Here is a 27,654-nt window from a genome sequence, read left to right as displayed (position 1 = left end):
GCGGTTCAATGTACGCAACCGGATGTGCCCGGACTAGTGCCCGGAGCAGGACAATCTGCTTTTCCGGAGAATCTGTGTGGACGTAACCGGACCGGGTTTTTTCAGAGATCTCGCTGAGCCCGAGATTACAATAAAACACAGCGTTCTCAGTAGTGGCTGAACTGTTTGTTTAGAACCTTCAGGGCTTCTTAAACAAGGTAATGATGCAAATACACACTAAAAAACAGCGTTAATTGGAACTTCTGGTCTAGGTCCGCTTTAAAGCAATCGAAAATCGAACTGATGCTTCCAAAAAATGGATTCATTTTTGCCAGAGAAATAAAAAGGCAGAGAAATGATACCATAACAAACTTTAACAACTTTAATCTAATCAACAGCCACATTTAGATGGCATGATTTTTTTTCTCTGGGTGGGGGGGTGAACTGAAATACATTCTTTTAGCAGCTGGTGAGATGTATTGGATAATAATAATTATCAACAGTCTCAGGTCTTCAATGTCCCCTTGGTCTCCTGAGCATCATAGTAGTTTCCTGTTAAGTCTGTTCTCCAGAGTCACATGGGGTGCACATTGTCCCACGTGGTTGGCTGTAAGGAGTTGTCTGGTGCCGCTGCAGCAGAAGCAGCAGAAGCGCCTGGGTCTCCCTGTGTGACAGCGAGGGTGGCCTGCTCTGGCAGAAGTGCGGGGTCTGTCAGAATGGCGGTCGTGGTGCTCAGGAGACGGAGTGAACTCAGAACCACTGAGGAGGACATGCACAAGGACGTGATAAAGGCAAGTTCGTGACAGAACAACGGATGACATTTGTGGATAATCGATTAAAAAATATGGGTTGGAATGGACTCACTGGGTCTGAGGGCAGGCAGCGAACAGTGCTGGTCCAGCCAGGACAGAGTGGATCGACACAGGTCCTCCACACTGGCAGTGGACACCATTCCATTATAGGACTCAAAGAGTGGTTCAATGATGATACTGAACTGACACAGAGTTTAGGAAGGAAATCTGGCTCATTGAGATAGATAGATAGATAGATAGATAGATAGATAGATAGATAGATAGATAGATAGATAGATAGATAGATAGATAGATAGATAGATAGATAGATAGATAGATAGATAGATAGATAGATAGATAGATAGATAGATAGATAGATAGATAGATAGATAGATAGATGACGACTGACCGGAAAAAGACACCAGAGTCCAGGCACCGTTAACCAGTTAGCTCCTTTAGCTGCATTAGCTCCTTTAGTGTCGTTAGCGCCTACAGTCAAACTGGAGCGGTCTGTTTATTAAACGAAAAGCGCAGCGCTACAAATAACCAGCGTACCTGTGTGCGTGCGCCTCTGTTTTTAAAGTCTAGAATTACTTTAGAGACTCATTTTAACAATCCGGAGTCACGTAAACACGACGTCACGCTCGTCTTTTTCCGGTCAGTCGCCATGGAAACACGATGTGCGTAAACGTTGACGCCGTTAACCGCCGTTATCGCGTTAACGTGCCCTGCACTAATAGATAGATAGATAGAAAAGAAGTAAAGCATTCAGAAGTAAATTGTATGGGATAAACACTTCTTGTCCCCAACCGGTGGCTGCACAGCTGCTGTATACACACAAACACTCCCTCAGTCAGGTCTGATAGTTTTGCTTGACAGAGCCTGTTTTCCGAAAAAGGATGTGGCGTGCAAATCGCGCCACAAAAATCTCGGAACGTTTAAGACATTTTAAGCTCCGCAGCTTTCAGATAGACCTGACGTTCTAAAAGCAATCGATGTCAACAAGACTTTACAGTACATCGTACTACTGCATAAGTACAACAGATGCAGTAGTACATTTAAATGCTCACTAATTTCTGAGGTTATATTTAATCAGTTCGGAATAACTTCAGCATCAAAATGATACACATTTGCCCGAACACGAGCATTTATAGCAGCTGAGTTGTGTATGCGGTTGGACAATATCTAAAATACAATGCCCATGTACTGTATGTTCAAGGTAATGCACTATGACACAGTTTAATATATGGTATAATATTAGTATTTGGAATTGATGTAGGACTTAGTGTGGACAAATGCTGTATCGGCAAATGTCTACTATCTACTAGCCTGTATCTAAATAAAGAGAAATTATCCTCTTGGAAAGAAATAGTTTTAAATGAGATTATTTTAAGAGCAGTTTAAGATAAAAAGAACCACAGAAAACATCTTCATATTCATGGAGAGGGGGGAAAAACACCCTCAAGGTGTTTCTGTGTAAACACAAACATCTTGTCTTGCCAGTGAGATAATGGATTGGGCGATCATTAAGGGGGAGAGTTATGTATTAAATTTGCATAATCATTTTCGGCAACACACACACACATGGCCTAGATGACTAATGTGTTTTCTTCCTGACATAAAAATACCCTATTATACTGTACTTCCATACACAAAAGTTTGCTAATCATGAATTTACATGGCCCAAGGCTTCATTTCAGAGGATATTTTCCCTGACAAACTTTAAAACTATCCCTCTCAGTAATTGTCCACAATGGCATCATGCTTCGTATAATATGCTCATTTGGATTAAAGGATTAAGGTTGTAAGCGAACCAGAATTAATTTGAAATTAGTCCAAAGTCTGCCAAACACAGGGACAGAAGGATAGTACACAGCACTTGATCATATCCGTTTTATGCAGAGTTTGCGGAGTCAACGTTTTGTTTTTCATTAAACTTTCACTCAAAAAGGATACAATCCAAAACTTCCAGTTCTGCAGAGTCTGCACCCGGACGTACTCTCTGAACTTCTGCCTCATGTGGTCAAAGCGCTGCCGTGTGATGGGGACACCGGTGGCTGGAAGCTGCAGCTGACACGTGCTGCAGGGACAGACACACACACACACACTGAGTCAAATCACATCATACTTTAACTGATTGAGATTGTGCTTTTAAAATGACTTGATCCTCATCCCTTCAATGCAGTCTTTTGTTACACCACATGAATATAAAAACCTAAATTAGTGCTTCTAAACACACATTTAACCCAGTGTTCAATGCAATCTGCTGGAATCATAACATAATTAATATAACCACCAGTTCCGCAAAAATGAAGTTCTGCCTCATTAGGACCAGGTTTTGGTCTCATGAGGACACCTGGTCCTGATAAAGCCAGTGTTTATTCCAAAAAAAGGTCTTACAGCATGCTTTCGATAGCCCCTTATCCTAACCTTAACCATCACAACTAAATGCCTACCTCTAACCTCTAACCCTTAACCTAATCCTAATCTAATCCCAATTCTACCCATAACCCGAAAACCAAATCTTAACCCCCTAAAAAGTAATTTAACGTTGTGAGGACCAGACAAAAATGTCCTCACTCATTATAATTAATATTGTTTTTGGTTTTCACAAACAAACACCCATTTGTTTTTATATCTAAGTGAGGACACATCATAGATTAAGATAATTAAGTGCTTAACCCTAACCCAAAAACCAGGTCTTTACCCTGAAGTCGTCACAAGGTCAACATGTCCTCACAAAGATAGGTTTGTACGTTTTTTGGACCTCACAAAGCTATAAATACACACTTTGATCTCTGTGAGGACAGGATTGAAATAATGAATTCCTTAGCCCCTTACCCTCACCATCGTCATTATAACTACATTTATATTCCTAATCCTCATCTCTAAATTCCGATTCTGCGTGTGAACAAGGGATAAGGCTTTCGGAGATTTCCGACCAATCACGTTTGAGCAGGCTTTGGTTATTCTCAGGGAAACAAAGTCTGTGAAAGAGGCAGAACACATCCATGGAAAGGCTGTTTCATTTAACAGGAACGGGAATAAGCCAAAAACTCGACTCGAGACCTCACGCAGAGATGAAACGATAAATAATATCAGCACATCTTGCAATAAAAAGCGCTCGCAATAAGCTGATTGGGGGTGAATTCTCGTTATCAGGACGATTGGGGGGAAATTGGTGATTTGATAGTTCATGTGAATGACTTATGCTGTCTGACTCGCCAAGATACAGTGTTAGGGATTTATTGTGAAGTGCCACAACAGGGAGCCTTCACTTTTTTAGTCATTCCAGGACACGATGAAGTGGAGTGATTTTGATGTTGGTGCAGAGACGTTTTAGGAGATTAAAGCAGGTTTACTGCCGTTATGTGTGCGTTACGCTGCTCATATGACTGTGAATGGGAAACCCAGAAAATATGAGAGATCCAGGGCCTGGCAATAGAGCCTTATGACTGGGCCTATTCCAATTCCTATCTTAACCCTCAAGCTCAACCCTTATCTTAACTGGTCCTCAAAACCAAGTGTTGAGGGTTATTTTGTCACTTAGAAATGGGACACCCCTTAAATGCAGATACGTCTTCAGACTGTGGGGGTCAGAATAACGCGAAAGCTGCGTCCAGTCTGTCAACTCCAAAAAAGAAGAAGAAGAAGAACACATTTACGTCACGATTATTTATTACGATCTATTTGTCAGTCAAGTTAATAGGTTGGGAAAAAAATAATACCGTAATAACCTATCAGTTAGCTATAAGATGATACAAATACCACAACCACGGACATATTCAGCTGACAGTTACCACACACCACGGCTTATTGAAAAGTAAAGGATAGCAAACGATCGATTGTCCGCACCGGCCGGCAAAAGATCGTAAAAATAAAAAATAAATAAGTAATCCATAAAATGGGCCAAAACTAAGATAATACAATGGTTTTCACAATTTTTATATCTCTATTAACAAAGAAAATACTTAATTTGAAGCGTTCTTGTTTCGCTGCTTTCGGCGCCATCTTTGATATGTCAAAACACGCAATGCATTCTGGTTAGCCCTTGCTCCCAAGGGTGGTCTCGGAAAAAATCTCAATATTGAGGGCGATACAACCCTTAAACTTGGCCCTCAACTTAATTTTTCTGAGAATCGGGACAGCACTTGCACTAGAGGGAGCATTTTTGAGATTTAGGGTTAAGATTGAGGGTTAAGCAAGGAATTGGAATTCATCCCAAATCTAACCCTCTTAAACTCTTACAACTGTATGAAATGTCCATACTTTTCTCAAATATCCTCTTTATAAAGACGATTAGTCAAACTGGAACTCACAATGATAGAAGTACACACACACATAGGTTTGCACAGCTATTCCTTTCAGGGTACTGCATTTATCTGGACAGTCTACACAAAGCATTATCCTTAAACTCAAACTTAGCCCTTAATTTCACCAGGAATGAACTTCTGCCTCATTACGACCAGGTTCTGGTCTCCATGAAGGCCCTAAAGAGATATCAAATACAAGTATAGCTCTCACTTGATGGCAGAGTTGAGGAGCTGGATTTCCTCTCTGAGTCTTTGAGCCTCCTCGTGCAGCTGAGCTCTCTCCTGCTGCATCTTACTGATGTACTCGGCCGTCTTCTGCAGCGTGGTGGCTTTGCTGATCTGTGACAGCAGACGGAAGAAGTGGTCGGGTCAAACTGCCAAACTGCACTCGCGCACAAATGACTCCACATTTTCGAATAATAACGTGTTTTCATCTATATTCAGGGATCGTTTGGTTGTGCAGTTCGCGTGTTGTGTTCTCTGCCTCCACCTTTATGTGTGATGTGGCAGCTCGTCTTTAAACTGTACCTTTATGCTCGGCTGAGAGCTGAGCGTTGTCACGAGGTTGTGTAACGTGTCAAATCCCAGTTTGATGTTGAAACGCCTCTTTTGCTCCGCTGAGATGTGAGTGATCCTCCTGGTGTCGGTTTGCTGCAGACAACACGTCTTAGAAATGCACGCAACTTCCTTGTGCTTTTGATTTTCCCGCATATTGAACACTTTTTAAAGAAAACTTCTCAAGTTTAATATTTAGACGAAGTGACACATTATGTCCTACCTTACTTGATTCGGTTTTTCCATGTCCTGAGAAGCCTGACTGAGGGGACTCTGGGTTGGAGGATTTGTCCAAAAGGTTCGACGGTGATGTTCTTCCTGGATGTTCAGGGAAATTAACTAAAAAAAAAAAATATTACAAACACATTTTGACACAAATCATATGTAGAGCAATGTAAGTTCAGGGTTCGAGCCAGGATTATATTTTAGTGTAATGGTGACGCCGAGGGAGTGCAGGGGGATTGGTATGATTCTAAGGGTACCCAAAGGTTAACACTGTTTTTTTCACACCATATATTCTTGATAATTTTTATACCTTTGTATCTTGGCAGTGTGTAACCTTGACAAACAATATTTAAACTCAGAGACAACAAGGCAATCAGAGATGGCAGACTTCACCCCATTCACGCAACAAGCCTCTGGCGGCCTCTGTTGGGTCATATTGGCAAGTGCAAGTGCGGAAGCACAAACAAACACAGACACAGCCACCAAAAACAATACTTCACTCCCACTCTGTGGGTTGTGAAGTAACAAATGTTATGAGTTTTGTGGCTGAATGTCAATCTATGGCAAGATTTTCGATGTAAATGCTCGTAAAAATGTGAGGAATATTCTCGGAACAGTTTCGACTTGGAAACAAGTAAAAATCACACCGCACAGACGGGGCGGCTAGCTAAGTAAGATTCTCGTTTTTCACATTTTATCTGGCACTATTACAGTAAATACAAGTAAATAAAGTCAAAATAGCGTAAATTGAAAATTAGCGTAACTGTACTCAATTTTGCATGTCGGCCATTAATCATAGAGTAACAGGCCGATACGCTATCATGCGCTAGCTATAACCTATATAGTGTATATCTATATAGTTTATATAATGTGGCTATGCTGAATTCTAAAGTAAGCTTTATTTGACTCTGTGGAAAGAAAGAAATAATGTAGCTCCATAAGTCATGAAGAGGTAAATGAAATATAAAACCTTTAATTTACCAGGGACATTTGTAAGAAAAGCAAGGGAATAAAATAAGCTTTTTAATATTATTTAACAACAAAGGAGATTATATTTTAAACTTCAATCTATCTTTCTAAACCTAAAGTAACATTTTCATGACTACCAATTGGAAATGTCCTGCAGTATGTCTCGATAAGAGCGTTTGGAAAAAGTGTAGTGGAGTGTATTGGAGTGTTGAGCGTCTACCTGATAAGCTGCTCCTGTCTGTGCCGTAGAGCTGAACAGGAGACAGTTTCTCAGTCTTGGGAACGAGGAGGGTTGTGCTGGTGTGTGTGGAGCTGTGGGTGAGTAGGTTGGACGCTGCTAAGCCCCTGGAGGTGCCTGCATGGGCCGCTCTGCTGTGAGGAGTCGCCAGGCCGACACTCTGGCTGTGCAGAGGTGTCAACGCTGACATGCCCGCAGGCCAGCCAGCTCCATGCTGCGGCTGCAAAGGCGCTCCTCCGACATGTTTGCTGCCACCGCTGCTGCTGCTTAGCTGCAAAACAACACACAACCTTAACGTACACACACACCTGAGAGGTGCTGTCTTTTTACAGCATAACCGTAAATGTCTGGGGATGTAAATTATGATCCAAGTAGGAGATGGTGTGATTTTGGTAGTGATTCAAATACAGATCTGGAATAAGGATTTTGTATTTGCATGGCGGGAAAGTGAACCTGGATAAAAGTTCTCTGAGATCTATAGTTTAGTTTAGTTTTAGAAACTCTTTTTCATCATTAAGTGTGTAAGAATTAGTGAGAATTAGTGTAATTTCAGCTTATAATGGCAAATTTTTTATATAAATCGATCATGATACAAATCGAATCAATAATATCTCAATATGTTTAGGTTTAAGCTGCAAAAAGATTGTTTTTCTGGACTCCAGAAATGTGCTTCTCAAAGTAGCATGACAATACACTGTAAATACACTCTAAAATAAAATATCTACTGTTTATGATCTGTATTAGATGCTTAAAATGCACTTAATACCTTTCATTTCAGATAAAACCTGGTTTATTTCTTTAATGGTAAACAAAGGATAATTACATGCATTATAAACAATAAAATTGCCTATAATTATGATCAAATTCTGGTATATAACTATATTATTATATAACTAATAATGCGTTTTTTAATTTCACAAATGTATTTAATACAATAAATATTAAGATCATCAATGCAACAGATATCTTAACAAAAAAGGCTGGTACCGTAGAGCTGGGTGATGATGACCTCTGACCTTTGGTTGTCACCAGAGTAGTATCCAGTCCTAGTGCTGGCTTCCCTGTAAACACAAACACGTGATATATGTGAGAAATGTATTATTATGAGTCATGAAATGACTCCGTGAGATTGAGGAAACATGTTCAATTGGCTTAAATCATAACAATGGTACAGCCAGTATATTAAAAAATAGAGGTGAGGGGAACTGATGTGGTGAAAAATCGCAATATTTTGAGTAGCGACACCAAGTATCGATTTTGTAACTGGTTACAAATAATAGTAATTACATTACAGTCCACTAGATGGTGCCAAGTGCTCACTCTCAATAGAGCTGTTTTGTGCGTATATATTGCAATCTATGATTTTGCATTTTTTCTTTATTGCATGCCATGTGGTTCAATGTTTTGGTCTGTTGTACCGCCCACCCAACGACACAGCTCATAACACTTCATCACACAGCAGGCTGCAGCTATGGCTCAAAGATGCTCACCTAAAAACCGAACGTAAAAAGCCTCACTACCCCTCTTAAAAATATCTCAACCAGAGTAAAAGAAAAATTACCGTCAAGACCCTTTAAATTAAAATATGAATGGCTGATGCAGATGCTAATTTTCTTATGGACAAGATTAGCAATTTATTTTCTTTCTTCCCCCCGGTGACGATTTAACATAACATATGTTCGATTAAAGATTGCAGTAATCGTTTTAAACACTAAAGGTTGCTGTTTTGTAACTTACATATATCACCTTTATGGGACAGAGTGGAGGAGACAAGAGACTCACGTTCCCTCCCGCTGGAGCAGAGCAGTTTAGCCAGACAGCTAGTGGGTGTGGGGGCAGTGAACTGGGAGGCATGTGAAGCCACAGAGGGACACATAGCCCTCGCTCCGCCCGTCTTCTGCTTGTGCTTCCCTCTGACTCCTGTGACAGCCACCTGCTCGGGCACTGAGAAGCAGTGGGGCGCCGTGACGGAGGGCAGCGGTGCCCGGGCAGGGTCGGGCATGGCATCGGCGTAGCTGAGAGAGTGGCAGGCGGCCTGCGGGTACGTGTCCACTGTGTGCGTTAAACCGTGATGCGCAGAGGCCTGGGGCCCCATGGAGGAGGCAGTGTGGGTAATGACGGTGGAGGTCACGCTCGTCGTAGTGTAGTAGCCAAACTTGTGGCATGGCAGCGGGTGCAGAAAAGGAATGGTGGCAGAGACCGGCTCCTCGATGCTGGTGCTGAACGCTATTGAAACAGGTGCATTAGAGTACGACTGGGGTCCATATGTCATGGCTCCTGATTCGTGGTATTCACTGCAGTCCTGGACAGGCCTGCTTGTCTCCGGGTGGGTATTGGATGAGGAGGGTTGAGGTGAATTATCAGCTGACAGACTGGGCTGGAAAAAAAATGGGATTCAGTCATTTCCTTCCCCCCGACAAGACATTTCACAATCAGAAGGAGCAGTGAACAGCAGCAGTACCTGGGCCAGCTGGCTGTTGATAAGAAGCTGAGGAGCTGTTACGACAGGAGAGGGAACTGGAGCAAATGCGGTGTTGGATGAACTCTCAAAATAGCTACAGTCAGCAAACGCAGTCTGTTCAGTGGGCTGGCCTCTGTAGGTCATGAAGATATCTGGGGGAAAAAAACGTCACATATAGTTAGAAACTCAGAGCATTGATGCAGCTGACAGCAACAAAACTGCTGTAGAAATAATGCCTCACACTTCATGTACAAGTTTCAATAAACAGTTTTCTAATAATTAATGGTTCAAGTTCAAGTTCGTACTATTTTTTTACACACCTTGTAGGTTACAGTGTCTAAAAATTTATTAATTATTAATCCGTTTTTGGCTTGTAGCAATACTATCCAATAGCAATAAATCAGAATTGCAGCAACCTTGTATGTTGATAAGATCAAATTGTGTACACAGACACCTCAAACCACACATATTACCAGACAATGTACTTTCTCTTCTTCTTGTAAGCATTTTACATTATCATTGAGATGCAAGTGTTCTGGCATGAATGAAATGGACGATAAAAAGCAATGAAAACAACACAGTCAGGCCAAGAAAACAACCACAGTTTTTGTTGAGTGTATTGGCAAATTCAATTTCTTTATCTCAGAAGCTCGAGCCTTTTCTAACACAAGATACCAGGTCCTTTTGTGTATTGTGTATTGTATATTGTGTAATTACAATGTCTAGACTGAACTGGCACATTCCTACATCCGACATCCGCAGGGAGTCTGCTCCCCAATACCTACAGTAGACAAAGAGGTGTGAAAACACAGCCTGTGTCTTTCTCCACTAGGATCACTCATGTGAAGATTGACCTTTTCCTCGCAAAGAAAATAAAACCTTGTCGGCCGGCAGAAGTTTCTCTATTTCATTCTTCACCAGCAGCAGAGAATTTCCACAACATGAGCAAATCAATAAAGGTGTAACCCTGGTGTATTAAATATTAAATCCTTATCTAAGTAACACCAAAACAAACATAACTATTGTGGCCTTGAGCAAGTAACTAAAGCCCAATCTGCTTCCTCCCTTTTTGTTTCTTGCTGCAGGCGAGGTTTTTTGTTCTCAAGAGGCAAGCAGCCCGAGGCAGAAAATAAGACAACAAAAGTGGTGGATAAATATGAGCTCTTATTATAAAATTATAGGACGTAGTGTATAACAATATAAAAAAAAGCAACTTACAAAAAGCAACAACATTTCATCATGTTGCAAGTCACTTTTTCCCTCATTTACAAATGAATGATATCACATAAATGAGATTCTAACGTGAAGATAGGTGTGAGTTTGTTTGTTTTGTTTTTCTTAATGATTCATTTTAGTGACTCAAATTCACAAAACAAACAAACAAACAATGTCTGCACATTCTGTGTTTGAGATTGTTGCTCAACATTTTATCACAGATTTATTTTTTTTTGGTGGGCGTGTATTTACAATCAGCCTAATCTGCCTATTTATGGAGTTCTGGCTCCTGATGGGATGAAAGTGTTTGGCGGATACTCAATCTCACTGAACATACACTCCAGATCTGTGATCACTGTCAGAATATTACAGGTATTTATCGAAAAAACGAACCCAAAAAGACTAAAACATCAAGTCAGAACTCAAAATGATGCCAAGTTCCACCATCAACCAGCCCATCACTTTATTTATCCACTACTTATAGGTGCTGTCACAGCTGGGGATCATAGTTAAATGCATCCTCTTCCACTTCCTCTTTTTCACTGCTTTTAAATTCCTCTTAACTACAGAGTTCCAAGTAACAAAGTGCAGTTAAAGAAAGGAGTGCCATTCAAGATCTGATTTTTTTGTGGTGTGGTTTAATATTATCCTCTGCAAATTGTACTTCTCTGCACTAAATTAAGCTCTTAATCGCTGCTAATTATGAAAAGGGCAGGTGAAACAATGTGATTCTAAGATATCATGTGCCACAGAGAAATAGATAGTAGTACCTGGTATGTCCATGAAATCATCCATACTGGGCTGCAGTGGAGTTAGTCCCGGCTGGATTATATCAGCATTGGTGGTGTAGGCTGAGGATGAAGGAAAAACAACATGTAACTTAAAAAAGAAGAAGAAAACACTTGAGTGCATTTGTTTTTGTCTGTTTTGTTGTGTGTGCTCCTGCGGCAGCATTAAAGGAATATTCCAATGCTATTTCACTTTCTTGCTGAGATTCTATCCGCCCTTTCGATCTAGAGTGAACCCTGTGGCGGTTTCACACATAAACGAGTCATAAAAAGTGATTTGATTTCCATTTATTTCATCATTATGTATAAAGAAACACAAGGTTCTTAAGATATATACATGCCCAAGACTTATTAGACTGTAGAAAAGACCTGCACAACATTTTCAAACGTACACAGTTCAGTCTGGGGTGAATGTTTCAGCTTGTTTCAATGCACCTCTGTTGGGTTAAGGTCTACGGTGATTTTCTCAGCTTTAAAGGTGCCATATGTAAGAATGTGGCCAAAAACGGTTACTACATTCAAATCATTCAAATTCAAAATACAGAGGTCTTTTAAGTTTTGTTTTCTGACGAAACTGGCAACCCGTGGTTGCTCGGCAGCTGAGACTCTACTGGTTGCAATGATTGGTAGACGGCGGTAGGTGGCGCCACATGCCAAAACATGATTTCAAAACATAAACATGATTTGCAGTCTGCAAATATTTTGGCTGTACTGTTGTTGTTGGTGAGTTCAGTTTGTTATATGAACATTATTCCTGAGTCTCTGTGACATATTAGGAGGATTTTACGGCCAGTTGCTTTAATGCACCTTTAACCACTGTCTATAATACATTTACCTCAGAGTTTAAGGCAGTGTCTTGCTGCATCACTCACTCTGTGCTGATCTTCAGCTCAAACTGTAACAAACCATGCAATCTCCCCGTCGCCCATACGTGATCAGTGGACTCAGCCACTCCCTGTGCGCCGTCACCATAACCATAACAAATAATCAAGGTGTAAAAACGAACACAACGACCTGATCATCGGGGATAAACGACTCCTAAAATCCTCTCCTCAGTGATGTTAAAACCATTCAGGCTCAGAAACAGCAGAGCGGCGACTAATCACGATGCTCCTTCTGTCCTTCTTCAAGGTTGAGTATGTTTTATAGTGTGTGACATGTTCATCCCTGGCAATTTAACGTCACTTTCACAAAGTGATAAACATCTCCCAGAGGAGTTTACGGAAATTTGAAACAGGTGCAGTGGAGGAGCAGCTGTCTCTGTGTTGTCGTGTGACTGTTTTCCACCAGCTCTCATCACTATTTTAGAAGTTATTAGATGAGCACCCATTTCTTGAAGGAGGAGTCACAGAGCTGAAATGGCATCATTATTAGACATTTTGTCCATAAAATGAAATGTGGACGAATGAATTTCTAATACACATCGACCGTTCTTGACTGAATTAAAATTCAACAAAACAACACCAAAGTTTCACTTTCTCTCGCCCTTCTTGCTGTACTACACTCTTAGAAATAAAAGTGCTAAGTAGGAACATATAAGGTTCTTTGGCTTGTCCTCATAGGAGAAAGGGTTAAAGTGTTTAAAACCCTTTTTGAGGGTTCCACCCAGAACCCCTTCAAAACCCCTTATTCAGGAAAGGGGTTTTAAAGGGTTCTCTGGATCAAAATGGTCCTACTTGAACCATTAGTGTTACCAAGAACCCTTGAAAAACCTTTTGCTCGGGAAAGGGTTTTTCAAAAGCAAATGGTTCCAGGTAGAACCTCAGACCTTGTAGTGGGACTCTTTTGGAACCCTTATTTCTAAGAGTGTATGAGAACCCTTTTTGGCTCCAGGTAGAACCATTTATAAATCCTTTTGGAGGGTTCCACCAAGAACCCTTTTAAACCCATTATTCGGGAAAGGGGTTTTAAAGGGTTCTCTGGATCAAAATGATTCTTACTGGAACCATTAGTGTTACCAAGAACCCTTTTGGAACCCTTTCTTTCTAAGAGTGTACTATACAAGTCCAGCATGTATAAACATGGGTCAGTTATGGATAAATAGTCCGGTTTGACTCAGCAGAGAATAATACAAAAATAATATTGTCCTTAAACTGAAGACGAAGATCAGAAAGTTCCTCTAAGTCTATTGGATATTCTTCTCTACATATCCACATGTATCTTTACTGAACCAAAAACTGAAGAAGGACCTCAGGTGAAAATATCCAAGAATATAAATTATCGGCCCAGGTGATTTGAGAGCACAGGGTATGAAACTTGACATAACGGGGGGACTATTTTACTCACTGTTGTGTCCGTCACTGGCCCAGGGACACGGCTTCTGCGTCATGGTGAACAGCGTGTCAGAGATGTCCGACAGGAGGCAGTCCAGGTCAAACATGTGAGCCTCCACTGGAGCGGCTTCAGCCTCCTGGTACATCTGACTGGACCATTTGTCCAGTTTGGCCTGGCAGATCTGACTCTGCAAACACACGAGCCAAAAAATTAAAATCACAGACTAACAAGGAGGTGACAATCCCCAGTCTGTCCATTAGAGGGCTCCCTACGAGTGTGTCTTAAATGCAGAGTGGTGCATTGATGGCATTTGACAAAATGTGTACATTTAGTATGAACTGCAAAGTCAACTTCACTTTAAAAAAAACATTAACACAGTAAGATAGTAAGTCGAAAAGGCAGTAAACACAACTCACAGAATACAAAGCTCTGGTTCGGGGGTTCTTCTCCCTCTGTTTGAGATGCATCTGCACTTTGAAGTCAGAGACCCACATTTATAGGGAAGCACAGTCTAGCCGGAAACTGTTTTGATTACGTCTGAGCACACGACATACCCAGTAGAAATTTATTTATTTTCCTGCTCAATTTGTGGGATAATATGAGTGAAAGCAAGTAGAAAATGAGGTGAGATTGTTTTGTGCATGTGTGTGTGTGTGTGTGTGTGTACGAGCATGGATAAAAAAATAAAAAAAAGCACTTTATGCATATTGTTCAAAAACACGAGCCCCTTGCTGGTTATCATCATGCTGCCTTTGTTCATTTCTTGATTTCCATGTCTCACCGTTTCAGTAAAAGCAGCAGGCTTTTGTCCCTGACCTAATTCTGGCAGCTCTTCGTACATTCACGTGCAGACAAATAGGAAGACCTGAAGCCCCAAACAAAACAAATTGCTTGTTGCCTTGGCGACGGGAAAACAAAATAAACATGCATATGAGCGCGCCACCGAACGCCTCACTTCCGTTGGTCATTTATTGAGGGCTTTCCTGAAACCAGGTGGTTCAGTGGACTCTCCACGTACATCGTCATCGGGTGAAACTCAATTATAGATATTCAATTATCAGAATTTGTTATTTTTGACCCCCCCAAAAGATAATTAAACCATCATTGTGATGTTGATAATGAACCCAAGTTCCAAAATGAAGTCAAATAACAGGCAGAGATTAAATTAGAGATTGTGTGAGTGAATGGCAAAACTGAAGAACACAGCCTATACTGCGACTTTCAAATTTCATATTTGTGTGTCAAAATATTATATTAGATTCATTACACTGGTCAACATCAAAGTTTTTTAGCTGATTTAGGAACATTCTGATGTGCAGAATCCAAAAATCACATTGGTTTTGCTCAATCAGGTCAACTTTTGGAAAAAAGCTACATATTTGTTTTCACGTCATAAGACTGAAAACTCTTTTATATTTCTTGCAAATAACAAATTCTGAAGATTTTGCATGTGCCAACTTATGACTATTTGTTTTTATTTTACATTACAAGTGGATGAAATGGCTTCGACTAGAAGATCTTGCAAAAATAAACCTGATGTATTCTGCTCTATCTGCTGTGAATACACCATTGTTCCTAACAGGAATCCGTCACAAAATTAAACATTTTTTCCCCTAAAACCTTTTTTGGATGAGAAATATTAACGAAAATCAACTGATAATGTCACAAAAATTTAATCAATTTAGTCAGAATATCGGATTTTTCTAAATAAAATTAGCATAAAAACCATGACCTGAAAAATCGATGTCATTTTTGGATTCAGCGGTGCCAAATGGTCCTAATTCAGTTGAAAAGACAGAAAACTTATATTTATTATCTTGACCTATGCACATCTTATTCTACAAACTGAGGAGAACGTCTTTGTTGGTCACAGATCTGCACAAATATCGCACAAATCCTCTGATATCGCCAATCACATATCGCAATTGCAATTCCTGTCAAAATAATCGCAGCTACAGACCTTTTACCACTACAGTTTACACAATTGAACACTTCAAACATCACCAATAACATGAAACTCATAGTGTGCCTAATAAAGTGGAGACAAATAGGAAGTATTATTCATTATGAAAGTACAAACTTCACTTTAGGTGCACACTCCCCTCTTTATGCTGCAGCAACCTTTATTCATAAATGACTTGGCGACCTGACAGGACTTTGTTTCCCTCTCAAAAATGATTGACCGAGTCGCGGCACGAGGGCCGACTGTGCGCTAATGTCATAATTTGGAGCCTCTAATGGATTGACATTGCCTCATGTGATAAAGTCAACAAAGGTTTGCTTAAATCCTAACGTTAAATATTTTATAAGAACAAGCCTAGGCGCTCAAATTATTTCGCCAGTTCAGTTTCAAATTAAGCGTTGTAAAAGACGGCTGTTAAGTTGTTAAGTATGTGACATAAACACGGGTTATAATAACAACGCCTACAATAATGACATGGTGCTGACTCTATGTGTGTGAGTATCAACCAAGTGAGGACATTTTTGGTTCGTCCTCACATCTTTAAAGGGCTTTTTCAGAGTTAAGAACTGCTTTTAGGGTTAGTGTTAGAATTGGGGTTCAGGTTATGGTCAGGGTTAAGACTTAGGCACTAAGTGGGAATGTCTTATGTTAATGCTGTGTCCTCACTAAGACATAAAAACAAGTGTGTGTGCGTGTGCTTTTTTTCAGCCTAATCTGTTGAAACAAAAGCCTGATAAGTCTTTGGTAACGTGGAGCATAAAAAAGCTGCAGCAGTGATCTTTGACCTGTCAGATATGCATCGACACTGACGCTGCTATCATAACATCGGTTCTAATTCAGTACGTTTTGGGTTGTGCTGAACAAAGCGACTCTATATTGCACATTCTTATAGCCTCTGTATACATGTTTGAACATAGTAATATACCAAACTTAGATTAATTGATTAATTCAGCCCTAGAGGTCACCCAGGTTCAAAAAAGTCAACGTTTACCCACTTATTTCAGTGTGGAAGAGACTAACGTTGCTGGTTTTTTCTGGTCATATAGACCCTGAATGTAAAATATTTTCATTAACAGTGAAAATAAGAATGAAAGAAGGAATAGTGGGTCAGCTGCGGCTTGCGAGGCCACATCTCTCTGACACAGTGAAAAACTTTGACAAATGAGGTGATTCCCCAAAGTCCCCTTTCTTTCCCTCCTCATCTTTTGTTTGTTTCTGCCGCTGTGACGTCACCGTCACTGGCCCTCCACTGCTTTACAAAGCCCCCACTCCAAGTAGGTCAGATTTGATTAAAAGACATTAAATTCTGCAGCTTTTTTCCCACTTGAATAAAGATGAAGCCTAAAGTCAAGGTGTTGGAGATGTATTGTCAGTATGCGTCAGTGGTGTACGAATGTTGTTTTGCACGTTTCTGTCTCTTTTTGTCTCTGGTTAATCAGGAGATTCTAAAAATAGCAGCTCGAGTTGTTGATTTAACAGTATGTTGAAGTGCATTTGAAAGCAAACAATTTAGAAGGTCGCCAACACACACACACAGGTTTGCACAGTGATTCTTTGATGCGGTCTTTCCATCATGATACGGTTTGATACAGTGCTCTTAGAAATAAAAGTCCTAAGTAGAACCATATAAGGTTTATTTTAACCTTTTTATAAAGGTTCCACCAAGAACCCTTTTAAAACCCTTTATTCAGGAAAGGGGTTTCAAGGGTTCTCTGGGATCAAAATGGTTCTTACCGGAATCATCAGTGTTACCAAGAACCCTTGAAAAACCCCTTCTTCGGGAAAGGGTTCCTCAGAAGCAAATGGTTCCAGTTAGAACCTCAGTCCCTATAGAATGACCCTTTTGGAACCCTGATTAATAAGAGTGTACAAGGGCTGAGGTTTGACCTGGAACCATTTGCTTCTGAAAACCCCTTTCCTGAATAAGGGGTTTTGAAAGGGTTCTCGGTGGAATCTTGATAAAAAGGTTCCACCTGGAGCCAAAAAAGGGTTCTCCTATGAGGACAAGCCGGAGAAAGAACCTTATATGGTTCTACTTTTATTTCTAAGAGTGTAAAAGGACCCTTTTGGAGCCCTTATTTCTAAGAGTGCACGGTACAGTTTGGAATGGTAAGGCCATGGGTCAGGCTTGCATTTTGGCTGAGAACAGTACCTTTACTTGGTAGGTGGGGGTCCAATGGCCACATAGTGCGACGTTGTGGTGTCCGGAACGATGACAACGGACACAACAAAGCTGACAACAACACAACGGACAACAACAAAGCAAAAAAATATGTACCGTACTGTCCCAGACCGAACCGTTCTTTAATGACTCTCATTGACTTCCATTCATTTTGGACAGCATAAACTAAGCGTTATCCTTAACCACAACCAGACTAATCCTAACTTTATCCTAGCCTTAACCAATTCCTTAGAAATGAGGTTCTGCCTAATTCTCACCAGGTTTTTGTCTCCATAAGGACGAATGGTCCTGACAAGGTCAGTGTTGCTAGAAAAGGCCCTAAAGTCAGACAGATCATACGACCACGCTAAAAGCAGGGGCCAGTCTGTCGTCATACCTCTTGTAGCATTGAAAGAATATCATCCTTCTTTTCCTGGAGCTGCAAAGGAAAAGAAGAGAAACTATTTGAGTGGTCTGAAAATGGAGGAAACGTAACATTGACCACACCTTTCAGCTGGTAACAATGTTTGTGTCCATGTTTGCTTTTGGTGACCATGAACGTCTCAAACTACTTTTAAGCCAATAGAACCAATTTCAGTTTGGGCCCCAAGCTTTTATCTTATGTATTTACCGACCTAAATCAAAAATCTGTTGACCGGCTTTAAAAAGGACAGAACGCAATGACCAGGTTTTTAACGACAATAATAAGGTTGTTTGAGCTTCTTTACACTGGCGTCTAATATGTTTTAGGACTGATTTATTGTTATTAATCTGACTCCTCAGATAAGTGCCAATCCTTTTTCACCCGGAAAACCACTCTTACTCTCTGAGATCCCTGGAGGAGATACGGCAGTGGTCATGATTATGTCTCTGTGTCATAGGTTAGTTAGTATTTTTAATGTTGCATTTGCGTGGGTTAATTAAAACAGAGATGAAACGCTGTGTTCCATAGAAAAATTAGACCTCAATCTCACCCTCTTTTTGTAGTAAATCCTCCACTTGTGATACTCCTTGATGACCACCTCAATCCTCCGCTTCCAGTAGCTGCCCTCCAGCACGATCGCCTGTTGACGTGAAGCAGAGTAGGTGAAGTAAAACTGCACACACACGGAGTCACTATGACCATTCGTTTTCAAACGCCTAAAGCACAAATTGCTGCTCACTTCGGGCTTTCGATTGGCATCGGCCTCAGAGCCCTCAAGCGGAGTGACGAAGCCACACACCGAGCTCTTCCTTTCGACATCTAAGCACGGTAGATAACGAAAAAACCAATTTTTACGAGTTCTGTTTGTGTTTTGCAGTGATGTCATTGTTAATGAGTGAACGAGAAGAGTGGTGGGCCTCACACTGAAGGAACCAAGCTCTCCAGATGGCATTGTTCAGCCGGATCTTGTCCCTCCACAGCAGCCGCAGGCCTTTGAAGGACTTCCACTTTGGTGACACTATCTTACCACTGCAAAAGAAAAAAAACTGTTTTTAAAATGTAAAATATACTCTTAAAAATAAAAAAGTGTTCTTCTACAAGGGCTGAGGTTCTACCTGGAACCGGAAATTTGTTTTTCAAGGGTTCTTGGTCACACTAATGGTTCCAGGTGGAATATTTATAAAAGGGGTCTTCGGGTTCACGACCTGGCGTTTCTGAGATTCCATGTTCTCTCCGTGTGTGCCGGGGTTTTCTCCGGGTTCTCCCACAATCCAGAAACATGCAGATTTGAGTATGAGGCAAATTTGACTGTACACTCTTAGAAATAAAAGTGCTAAGTAGAACCATATACGGTTTTTCCGCTTGTCCTCATAGGAGAACCCTTTTGGCTCCAGGTAGAACCTTTTTATAAAGGTTCCAACCGGAACCCTTTTGGAGGGTTCCACCAAGAACCCTTTTAAAACCCTTCTAGGGGTTCTCTGGATCAAAATGGTTCTTACTGGAACCATTAGTGTTACCAAGAACCCTTGAAAACCCGTTTCTTCGGGAAAGGGCTTTTCAGAAGCAAATGGTTCCAGATAGAACATCAGTCCTTGTATAAGGACTCTTTTGGAACCCCTTGTTTTGTTTGTCTCTATGAAGATGAGTGACTCCAAATATCTACCGATATCAGTCTGAAATAGACTTAAAACTAATTTCTTTTACCGACTAGTTACAAGCAACCAATTCAAAAACTGTGTGAAAGACTTTTGCTGCTTTTCCATGTACATCATATGGCTTCATCCCAAGACGGCACCGTTTAGCAGAAAAAAAAGGACACGGTGGAAAAACAGTGTCCTCGCGACCAAATCCATTAGAAACCTGTCCAGATTTTGACTAATAATGTTCTCCCAGCTAATTCATCAGTCTCCAGTGTCCCTCAGCACAGGGGCTCCATCGTGTGAGACGGTGGGGGAAGTTGCTAGGAAGCCACGGAGAGCGGTTTTAATCAGGCGGTTAATGGAGTGACACCGCAGCATGTTACACACACAAGACCTACGAGGCCGCATTAAGCTGTCACAACAAGACGTAATTAACGCCAATGTAGTGACAAATAACTGTTTGTCCGAAAGGTAAGTGTTAGATGTGTGGTCTAACTTTAATGCATCACTTGTGGTAAAGCAGAGATGATCTTTTTTGGCACTTTTCTGGTGCTTTTGAAGTGTTACTGTTTGCTCTAAATTGTAGGGACTTACAGAAAAACACACATTGGCAATAAGTGTGGCGTTAGGCCAGGCATCATAACAGGATCTTCTCTCCTTTGTCTCAGTTACACCATAATCTGTCCCGGGCTGCCAACTAGAATCAAAGTCCAGCTTACGGTGAAGATTTTCCAAGCTGTTGCACAAGAGACTGCAAAAAAAAATCACTTGTTCCAGCTCCAGCTCATCCACTCACTGTGCGACCAAACGCTTCAATTTAACACAAGACTTTAAGAAGGGAAATAGGCCGAGATAAAGTCCTGCAAGGTTTAAAGTGAATCTCACTGAAGTGTCTGTGTATTTTTTATTTTTTTTTTTAAATAAACACATGTACAGAGGAGGATCACTGCAGGGGGAAAGTACATGTTCTTATCACTGATATTGTGCAGACTCGTTCGTTGAAAATATGTTGTTGCTGTTAGGTGCAAAACAAGGCGTAAAATTAAAAGGTCCTCTCCAAATAGGACGGATGAGGAATAAAATAGGCATTGCCTGTCTCAATTATCTGTATTACTACTACAATATTACTTTGATACCTATAATATACCACTTTTTCCATGTATATATCATACCAATATCAGTTTGACAAACTCATTTTAGACCTTTTAAACTATGAAGCTGTTAATAACAGTTTTTGTGCTGGCCATTTGTGGAACAAATACTCCTGTACAGAAGAAATAAACAGTCTGTGCATAGTGAAGCAAGTGATATGTAGGATTTTTGGATTTACGTTTCTATCTGATCCAGTATCGGACCGATACCAAGTTTAAGTATCGTATCAGCTTATACCTCCATATCAGATGTTTGAACATAAACAGGTAGTCTTCTACTACCTGACGAACTGAGCATTAATTTTGGCATTACCGGCAATAAGTGTTTGAAAATGCAACATTACAATAAAACATTTATCCCTTTTTACAAAAAACTAAATGCCATAAATAGTTATAGTTAAAACTTTAACCCTTTAAGTTACTACTCAACCATTTGGTCGACCACACTTTAAGTCACTTTATCTCATTGAAAACTGCATCAAGCTGAACTCACTCACACTAAATTAATCTGACTTGTTCTGAATGTTGTACTTTATGAATTATGCAAACCAGGTTTATTATGAACAGACGTCTCAACCTTTTGGTAGAGGCCTGTATCTGAAATACTGTAGGGTCTAATTAACAAAATAATAATAAAAAATTGATTTCCGTTATAGTTATAAGTAAATAAAATAATAAAACATTCAAAGAAATCATGCAGGCTCCCCTTCAAACAAACGAATCACTAGGACTGTATGTTGGCAAGCGAAGAATTCACCATTAGCACAATAAAAATTCACAACAACTGAAAGAATAAAGTCCTTCTTAATGCAATATGCAATAAAATCTTATATTACTAAAAGTTTTTGTTTTCTATACTTGACATTAGCCCACATTGAGACTTTACCTGTAGGCCAGAGACATGCACTCGAACAGGCGGGTCAGAGTGGGGTCGATGCTCAGGCTGCCGGAGCTCAGCCGGTAAGTTTGACACCACGTCCTGTTCACGGTGTCGAAGTCGTATCGCAGAGAACCGCCGCTCTTCCTCCGGCGCGACGCCGAGTCGCTGTGCGGGGAAGACACCATGAAGTGGCCGCTGTGGATGACCTGGGTGCGGGGGAAGGCGGCGGCGGCGGCGGCGAACGGCCCGCCGCAGCTCGTGGCCACCCGAGCGGGCTCCACCTCCGGCTCGGAGTCGGACTCTGAAGAGTCGTGGAGTTGCTTTGGAACTCTTTCTCCTTTAGTCGCCATTCTGTGTCTTTTACCCTGTTTCGGCTTGTTTTGCCAACAGTAACCTTTCTCCTCAGGTGACCCTCCTCCTCCTCCTCCTCCTCGTCCACCTCCCTCTGATTTCTTGGTATATTCCAGAGTTGCTTCAAACAGCTGCTGCTGCAAACATCTGTCAGCAGAGACAGGAGTGTGTGACCAGACTGCAGCTCCTTCACTCTGAGTGGACTGTTGTGCAACAGCAAACTATCATCGTCAACTTCCTCTGAGGGGCTAATTATTAATAGACCAAACTCAATATAGGATTTCTTCCCTCAAAATGAACAATAACAATCCATTACTTTAATACACTGCCATATTTGAGGTTGAGCCTATTCCCACTGATGTTCCAAGACACGTTGGGGCCCCGAGTAAAAGGGACTGGGGGGCCTTACATGGAACTTACACTTGGACATAACTCATGCAGATGTATTTTCTGCACATTTTGTTAGAGCTTTATATCAAAAACAACACATTTACTATTGGAGATACACGTGACTGTAGGACAACAGTGTCGCAGGCGATCTAGACGGACAAGGCACTTTTGTTGCTCAATTTTCTTGGTTGTGAAACTGAAATCTGCTCAGTCCAAGGAAGTGAAGTGACAGTCAAAAAGAACAAAGAAGCAAGCCACAAACAGCTGGAGTGTGTGGGGGGAGGGGTCTTCTCCTACCTGCTTCCACATCATTAACATGTGTTTTAACAAGTGTATTGATGAGAAATAATAGTAGTTTAAAGGGCAAAGAATGATCACAGCAATTACAAGTAAAGCTCTTCGTGGCATAAGGATTGAAAACGCTACAGAATAGAGGATACAGCTGATGACGACACAGCAGATTACCATCTTACCTGGAAGCATACTGAAGTTTTAGGACTCGCTGTGAATTTATCTCAATCAATAATTGGCTAAATTTGGATAAATGTCATATGACAACAGTATCCGCAACAACCAATGGTCTGATTTTGACTTAAAAAGAAAAAAAAAAACATGACGTCAACCATTCATATCAAATCGTTTTAATCGCCAAACTTTCCCTTCTGTCAACACACTTACAGAAACCAACCAAATTCAGCTCTGGTCACACAGAGTCGTATTAATATGATGATCATCACATGGACTTCTGTACAAAGTTGGCGAGATGTCAAGCTCTCAAGCATTTAGACAAGGAGTGATTTTGTAAACTGTTTAATTTCTGATGGTTTTGATCTTCATCTTCCCAATGACTGGCTTTAGGGAAGTTGAACTTTCAAAAAGATTTGGACCATATCGAACCACAGCATCTAAGACAGGAATTAAGCTATTTCTTAATGAGGGTTCTTACATGTCCTACATCGTTGATGGTGTTCATATATTTATTTATTAATTAACATACCTAACCTGTTTAACTTACAGAAAAATAAAGTCACATTTTAACGAAGGGAACACTTTTGCAGCGTGGTCTTTGTGATGAGACTTACAGTCACAAACTATCATCAGTCTCTTTAGCGGTGACCAAATCAATCATTCAGTGCTGCAACATTTGCTCGACTCGCAATGAATCAGTTGGAGTTCAACTTTTCCAGGACGTGTATTAAATACGAGTGACATTTAGCTAATACCTAACTCTATTTACATTTGACAAAGCCTTGGAGGTCTTGCAGGAATCTGATGTACTCTTGATGCTCGATGGCCGTGCTCAGCTCCGTCAGTTCGTCAGCGAAGGTGTTGTCGATCCCGCGATCGGCCAGGAAGTCCATCAAATGGTCATAAAGGGCCTAAAGATCAACAAAGCCAGGAAATCAGTCGCCATCCAAATGTTTCTTCCAGGGTCCAGTGTGTAACATTTATTAAGGTTTCTTTAGGCAGAAATTGAATATAGTAGTACATCTGCAGAATTCCTGTACAAGTGTAAAATAAACCTTTTGTTGAACTCCGGTATATGTTTTTTTGCCGGAGTAACTTGAAAAGTCGCGGCCGGATTTGGATGAAATTTCCAGTAAATGTCCGCAATGGGACCAGGAACAAGTGATTCAATTTTGGGCGTGATCCGTGGTGGGGAGGCTGAGCTGCCTTGGAGAGGTCTGCACTCTCCGAGTGCTTTTCTAGTTTTGTTATGTATTGATATACAGTAAACAATAAGACCAATATGAATTAGAAATATAACAAAACAGACAAAAATAAGCTAGGAACATTTTTTTAAATGTTATTGAAAGCTATTTTTTATTGCCTCGTGCAAAAGGTTTATACAGGAAGTGGTTGTAGCCAAAGCCAGTGGCTCTTATTTTGAAGGCCAGGGTATATTTCTTTGTCCCCACACCCCTGCTGCTGTCCCCCCTGTGTTTTAAATATGCAGCACAGATTGCTGGGGAGGATGAGCGACGGTGCGTTACCCGCGCTGATATTTCAGCTTGACTTTTGCGTTTTGAGAAGCATTCAACTCATCATTTTCCCAAGTTTGCCGTGCGTTTGTGCTCAAAAACGAGATACAGAACAGAAAATAGGAGAGACATGATGAAGAAACACGCTGAAGGCACACAATTACCTGAGATGAAAGAAACAATGAATGCTTGTTGATATTAATAACCGTGGTTAAGTTAAGAAGCAACACAAGGTGCACAAGCTTAAGAAAAGGTGGTGTGAGTGTATTTTACAATATTAAGGTGGCAGCTGACCATTATTTTCATAAGCGATATACCAGTCGATTATTTTATCAATTACTTGAGGACTGGTCCATAAAAAGTAAAAAAAATGTTGATCGGTGTTTACCAAATCCTGAAAAATCTGAAATTTAATTATTGAAAAAAATCACTCAAACCAATTAATTGATTATCATAAAAGTTGACGACTCATTCAATAAATCAATTAACCGTTGCAGCCCTATTAGATATCACTAATGCTTACACACTGGGCCTTATTATCATAATGTATATTATTGTTAGTGCATTCGTTTACTGGCTTACCCAGTCCAGTGAGTCAGTGTTGAGAGTATAGCTGGTCTCCTTCCACTCTACATCTCCCTCAGGCTGGAAACTGACCTCACGAATGGCAAAGATGTCGCTCTCATCCTCTCCTTCACCATGACTCATCTACAAATACAAGTTAAGCTTATTTGTTGTTGTTTTTTTATTCCACAACTTGGCTATTTCAAGAAAATTAACAGAGATCAGACATGTTGCTGACATGATTCATCTCACATGTCCACCTGTGCTTACCTCATCTTCAGGAAAATGGCAGTCAAACACCAGGGAATGTTTTGCAGCCTGTTTTGTTACTTCAATGACAAAATTGGGTGACGATACAATTTCCGGCTATAAAGAGAAAGACGTACAATTATTTCAGTTTGAAAGTCAACACTTTTAATAAAACAATTATTTAATGCTCTTCACAATGGCAGTTATATTTCAACATTTGCATGTCTGACTTCAATAGTCTGGTCTGTTGTAATGTAACTCACCTCTTCCTCTCCTGATTTCTGCTGTCCTTGTTCTGCCTCCTCCTCAAAGTTAGGAGGAATGCTGTTGTTGATGTTAAATGTAACAGAGATTCTGTGTGAAAGCAGATGCACCATTAGGTCACTCAATCATTGGACAATAGTGGGTGCCATCATCACCAACTGCTGCTGCTTACCTTTCTCCAGAGACATTTCTTATGAGCTTTGCCTCTGTGCCATTCATCTCCAGCTCCCATCCTCCAGACATCTTAGGAAGAGTTTTGTTTTTCTGGATCTTCACCTCTTCTTTGATTTCATCAGACAGGAAATCACCAAATGCCTTGTCACCTGTTCAGAGGTTAAACACGAGTTTAACTCCACCATTGTTGCCATTAGTCTCCCATGATGGGAGTCTGTAAAGTGGTAATGTTTTTCATTTGTTTTTAGTCCCAGCCCAGAGTGAAATTGGGTCAATCAGATGTGCGTGTGTTGTGTATGTATAAACACCCTGGCTACTCGAGGTGGAATCGCGAAGTAACTTGGGACTCTCAGCCAATATCTGTCAAACTGAAACATGAAATATCAGAAAAGAAAATTGCAGGACTTTGAGGAGGTATGAGAAGCCAGGACGCAGGGATGCAAGTTGAGCCAAAGTGACTTTTTAACCTCCTCCACTCTCTACCAGTGACACCTGCAGACAATGAGGAGGAACTGATACTGATGCCTGTCTCTGGCTGGCTACTTTTCCCCTCTACCTTGCTACTCCATATCCATATATTGCAGAAAATGTCTCACCATTGGAACAATCGACATGTTATTTTCAATAGGACTGAAACACTTACTCAATTAATCAGTTACTAAAGTAATCATCCACTAGTTTCCTCCATATAAGTATGAAGGAATCAGAAACTGGATTTTTTTTTTTAAGACATGGGATCATCACATCATCATCACCTCCAGGTATGAGAAACGGTAGAATGCTATACTTGCTAAAGTGTGACAGACAAAGAACTAGTAACTTGGTCAATAAAGTTGATTGTTTACATTTAACACTATTCTTTTTACTGTTGACGTTTCGCTTTTCTGTACAAATATTAACTTTCTTGCTCTCTTAAGTCTTGAAGAACTGCCCCATACGAGCTAGCTTAGCTTAAGTTAGCATACTAAATCTTCCAGACTATTCTTTCGTACCTTCTGTGTGCAGTCCTCCACATCCACACGACACCGAGGGCTGAAGCACTTTGGAGCTGAATAGTTTCGGCCTGTATCCCGACGAGGCTCCGTTGCTGCTGTTAAGCATCCACAGAGACCGGGTGAAGGGCCGAGCTGTGGCCGACGTCGGAGAGCACAGAGTCGGGCAGCTGAGCGGCAGAGCTCGCGTTGTGGACGCGGTGGCTGATGAAATGCGGACAGCGGTTCCGACCGCTCTGACAACCGACTTCAGCATGACTGCGGGGATATTAAAGCGTGTAACGGCTTAACGAGTAAAAAATAGTTTGACTCTCCTTCACCACCACTGTGCTAGTGCCTGTGAGTGTGATGTATGACAGGGACACACGTGTGGAAGGGCACATTGACCTATCCAAACTACAACCTTTGCACCGGAAGTAGTACTCTGAAAAAGCGTAAAGTTAATTTAAAATTGCTGTAGGAATCTTTTTTTACAACACGTATTCATTCTCGAGTATGACATTTAAATTGTACGTGATATATGATATAGAAAAATAAAATATTCAAAAGGGTATTTATCGTGGATTACTCCAAACAAGCTAAATAATAACGCCCCCCTGTGGTCAAATTAAAGGATTTCACCTGAAGAGTGGAGCGTTGACCTCAGTTCCATTTAGAAGGT

At 40.8% G+C, this 27,654-nt stretch overlaps 2 protein-coding genes across 2 annotated transcripts; both read right to left on the bottom strand.

The window, feature by feature from the left end:
- Positions 1–553: 553 nt before the first annotated feature.
- Positions 554–22,377, bottom strand: mlxipl (MLX interacting protein like; the record flags this gene model as incomplete). The annotated part of the gene is made up of 17 exons (XM_083910566.1): positions 554–738; positions 844–973; positions 2,727–2,850; positions 5,295–5,422; positions 5,612–5,734; positions 5,862–5,977; positions 7,053–7,341; positions 8,058–8,131; positions 8,853–9,447; positions 9,532–9,683; positions 11,517–11,597; positions 13,821–13,995; positions 18,330–18,371; positions 18,907–18,996; positions 19,096–19,175; positions 19,279–19,385; positions 22,034–22,377. 17 exons carry the CDS (start codon positions 22,375–22,377, stop codon positions 554–556), a joined length of 2,835 nt encoding a protein of 944 aa, XP_083766692.1.
- A 1,016-nt stretch (positions 22,378–23,393) lies between these two features.
- On the bottom strand, positions 23,394–27,346 carry c1qbp (complement component 1, q subcomponent binding protein). Its single transcript, XM_083903670.1, has 6 exons — positions 26,994–27,346; positions 26,000–26,150; positions 25,827–25,917; positions 25,585–25,680; positions 25,333–25,458; positions 23,394–24,147 (listed from the first exon to the last, which is right to left on the bottom strand). Exons 1-6 carry the CDS (start codon positions 27,247–27,249, stop codon positions 23,998–24,000), a joined length of 870 nt encoding a protein of 289 aa, XP_083759796.1. The 5' UTR covers positions 27,250–27,346; the 3' UTR covers positions 23,394–23,997.
- Between the last annotated feature and the right edge of the window lie 308 nt (positions 27,347–27,654).

Source organism: Microchirus variegatus (assembly GCF_963457635.1).
Source record: "Microchirus variegatus genome assembly, chromosome: 2".
NCBI classification, from domain to species: Eukaryota; Metazoa; Chordata; class Actinopteri; order Pleuronectiformes; family Soleidae; genus Microchirus; species Microchirus variegatus.
Note: the sequence above shows the minus strand (reverse complement) of the source record. Positions and strands in the feature narration are given on the sequence as shown.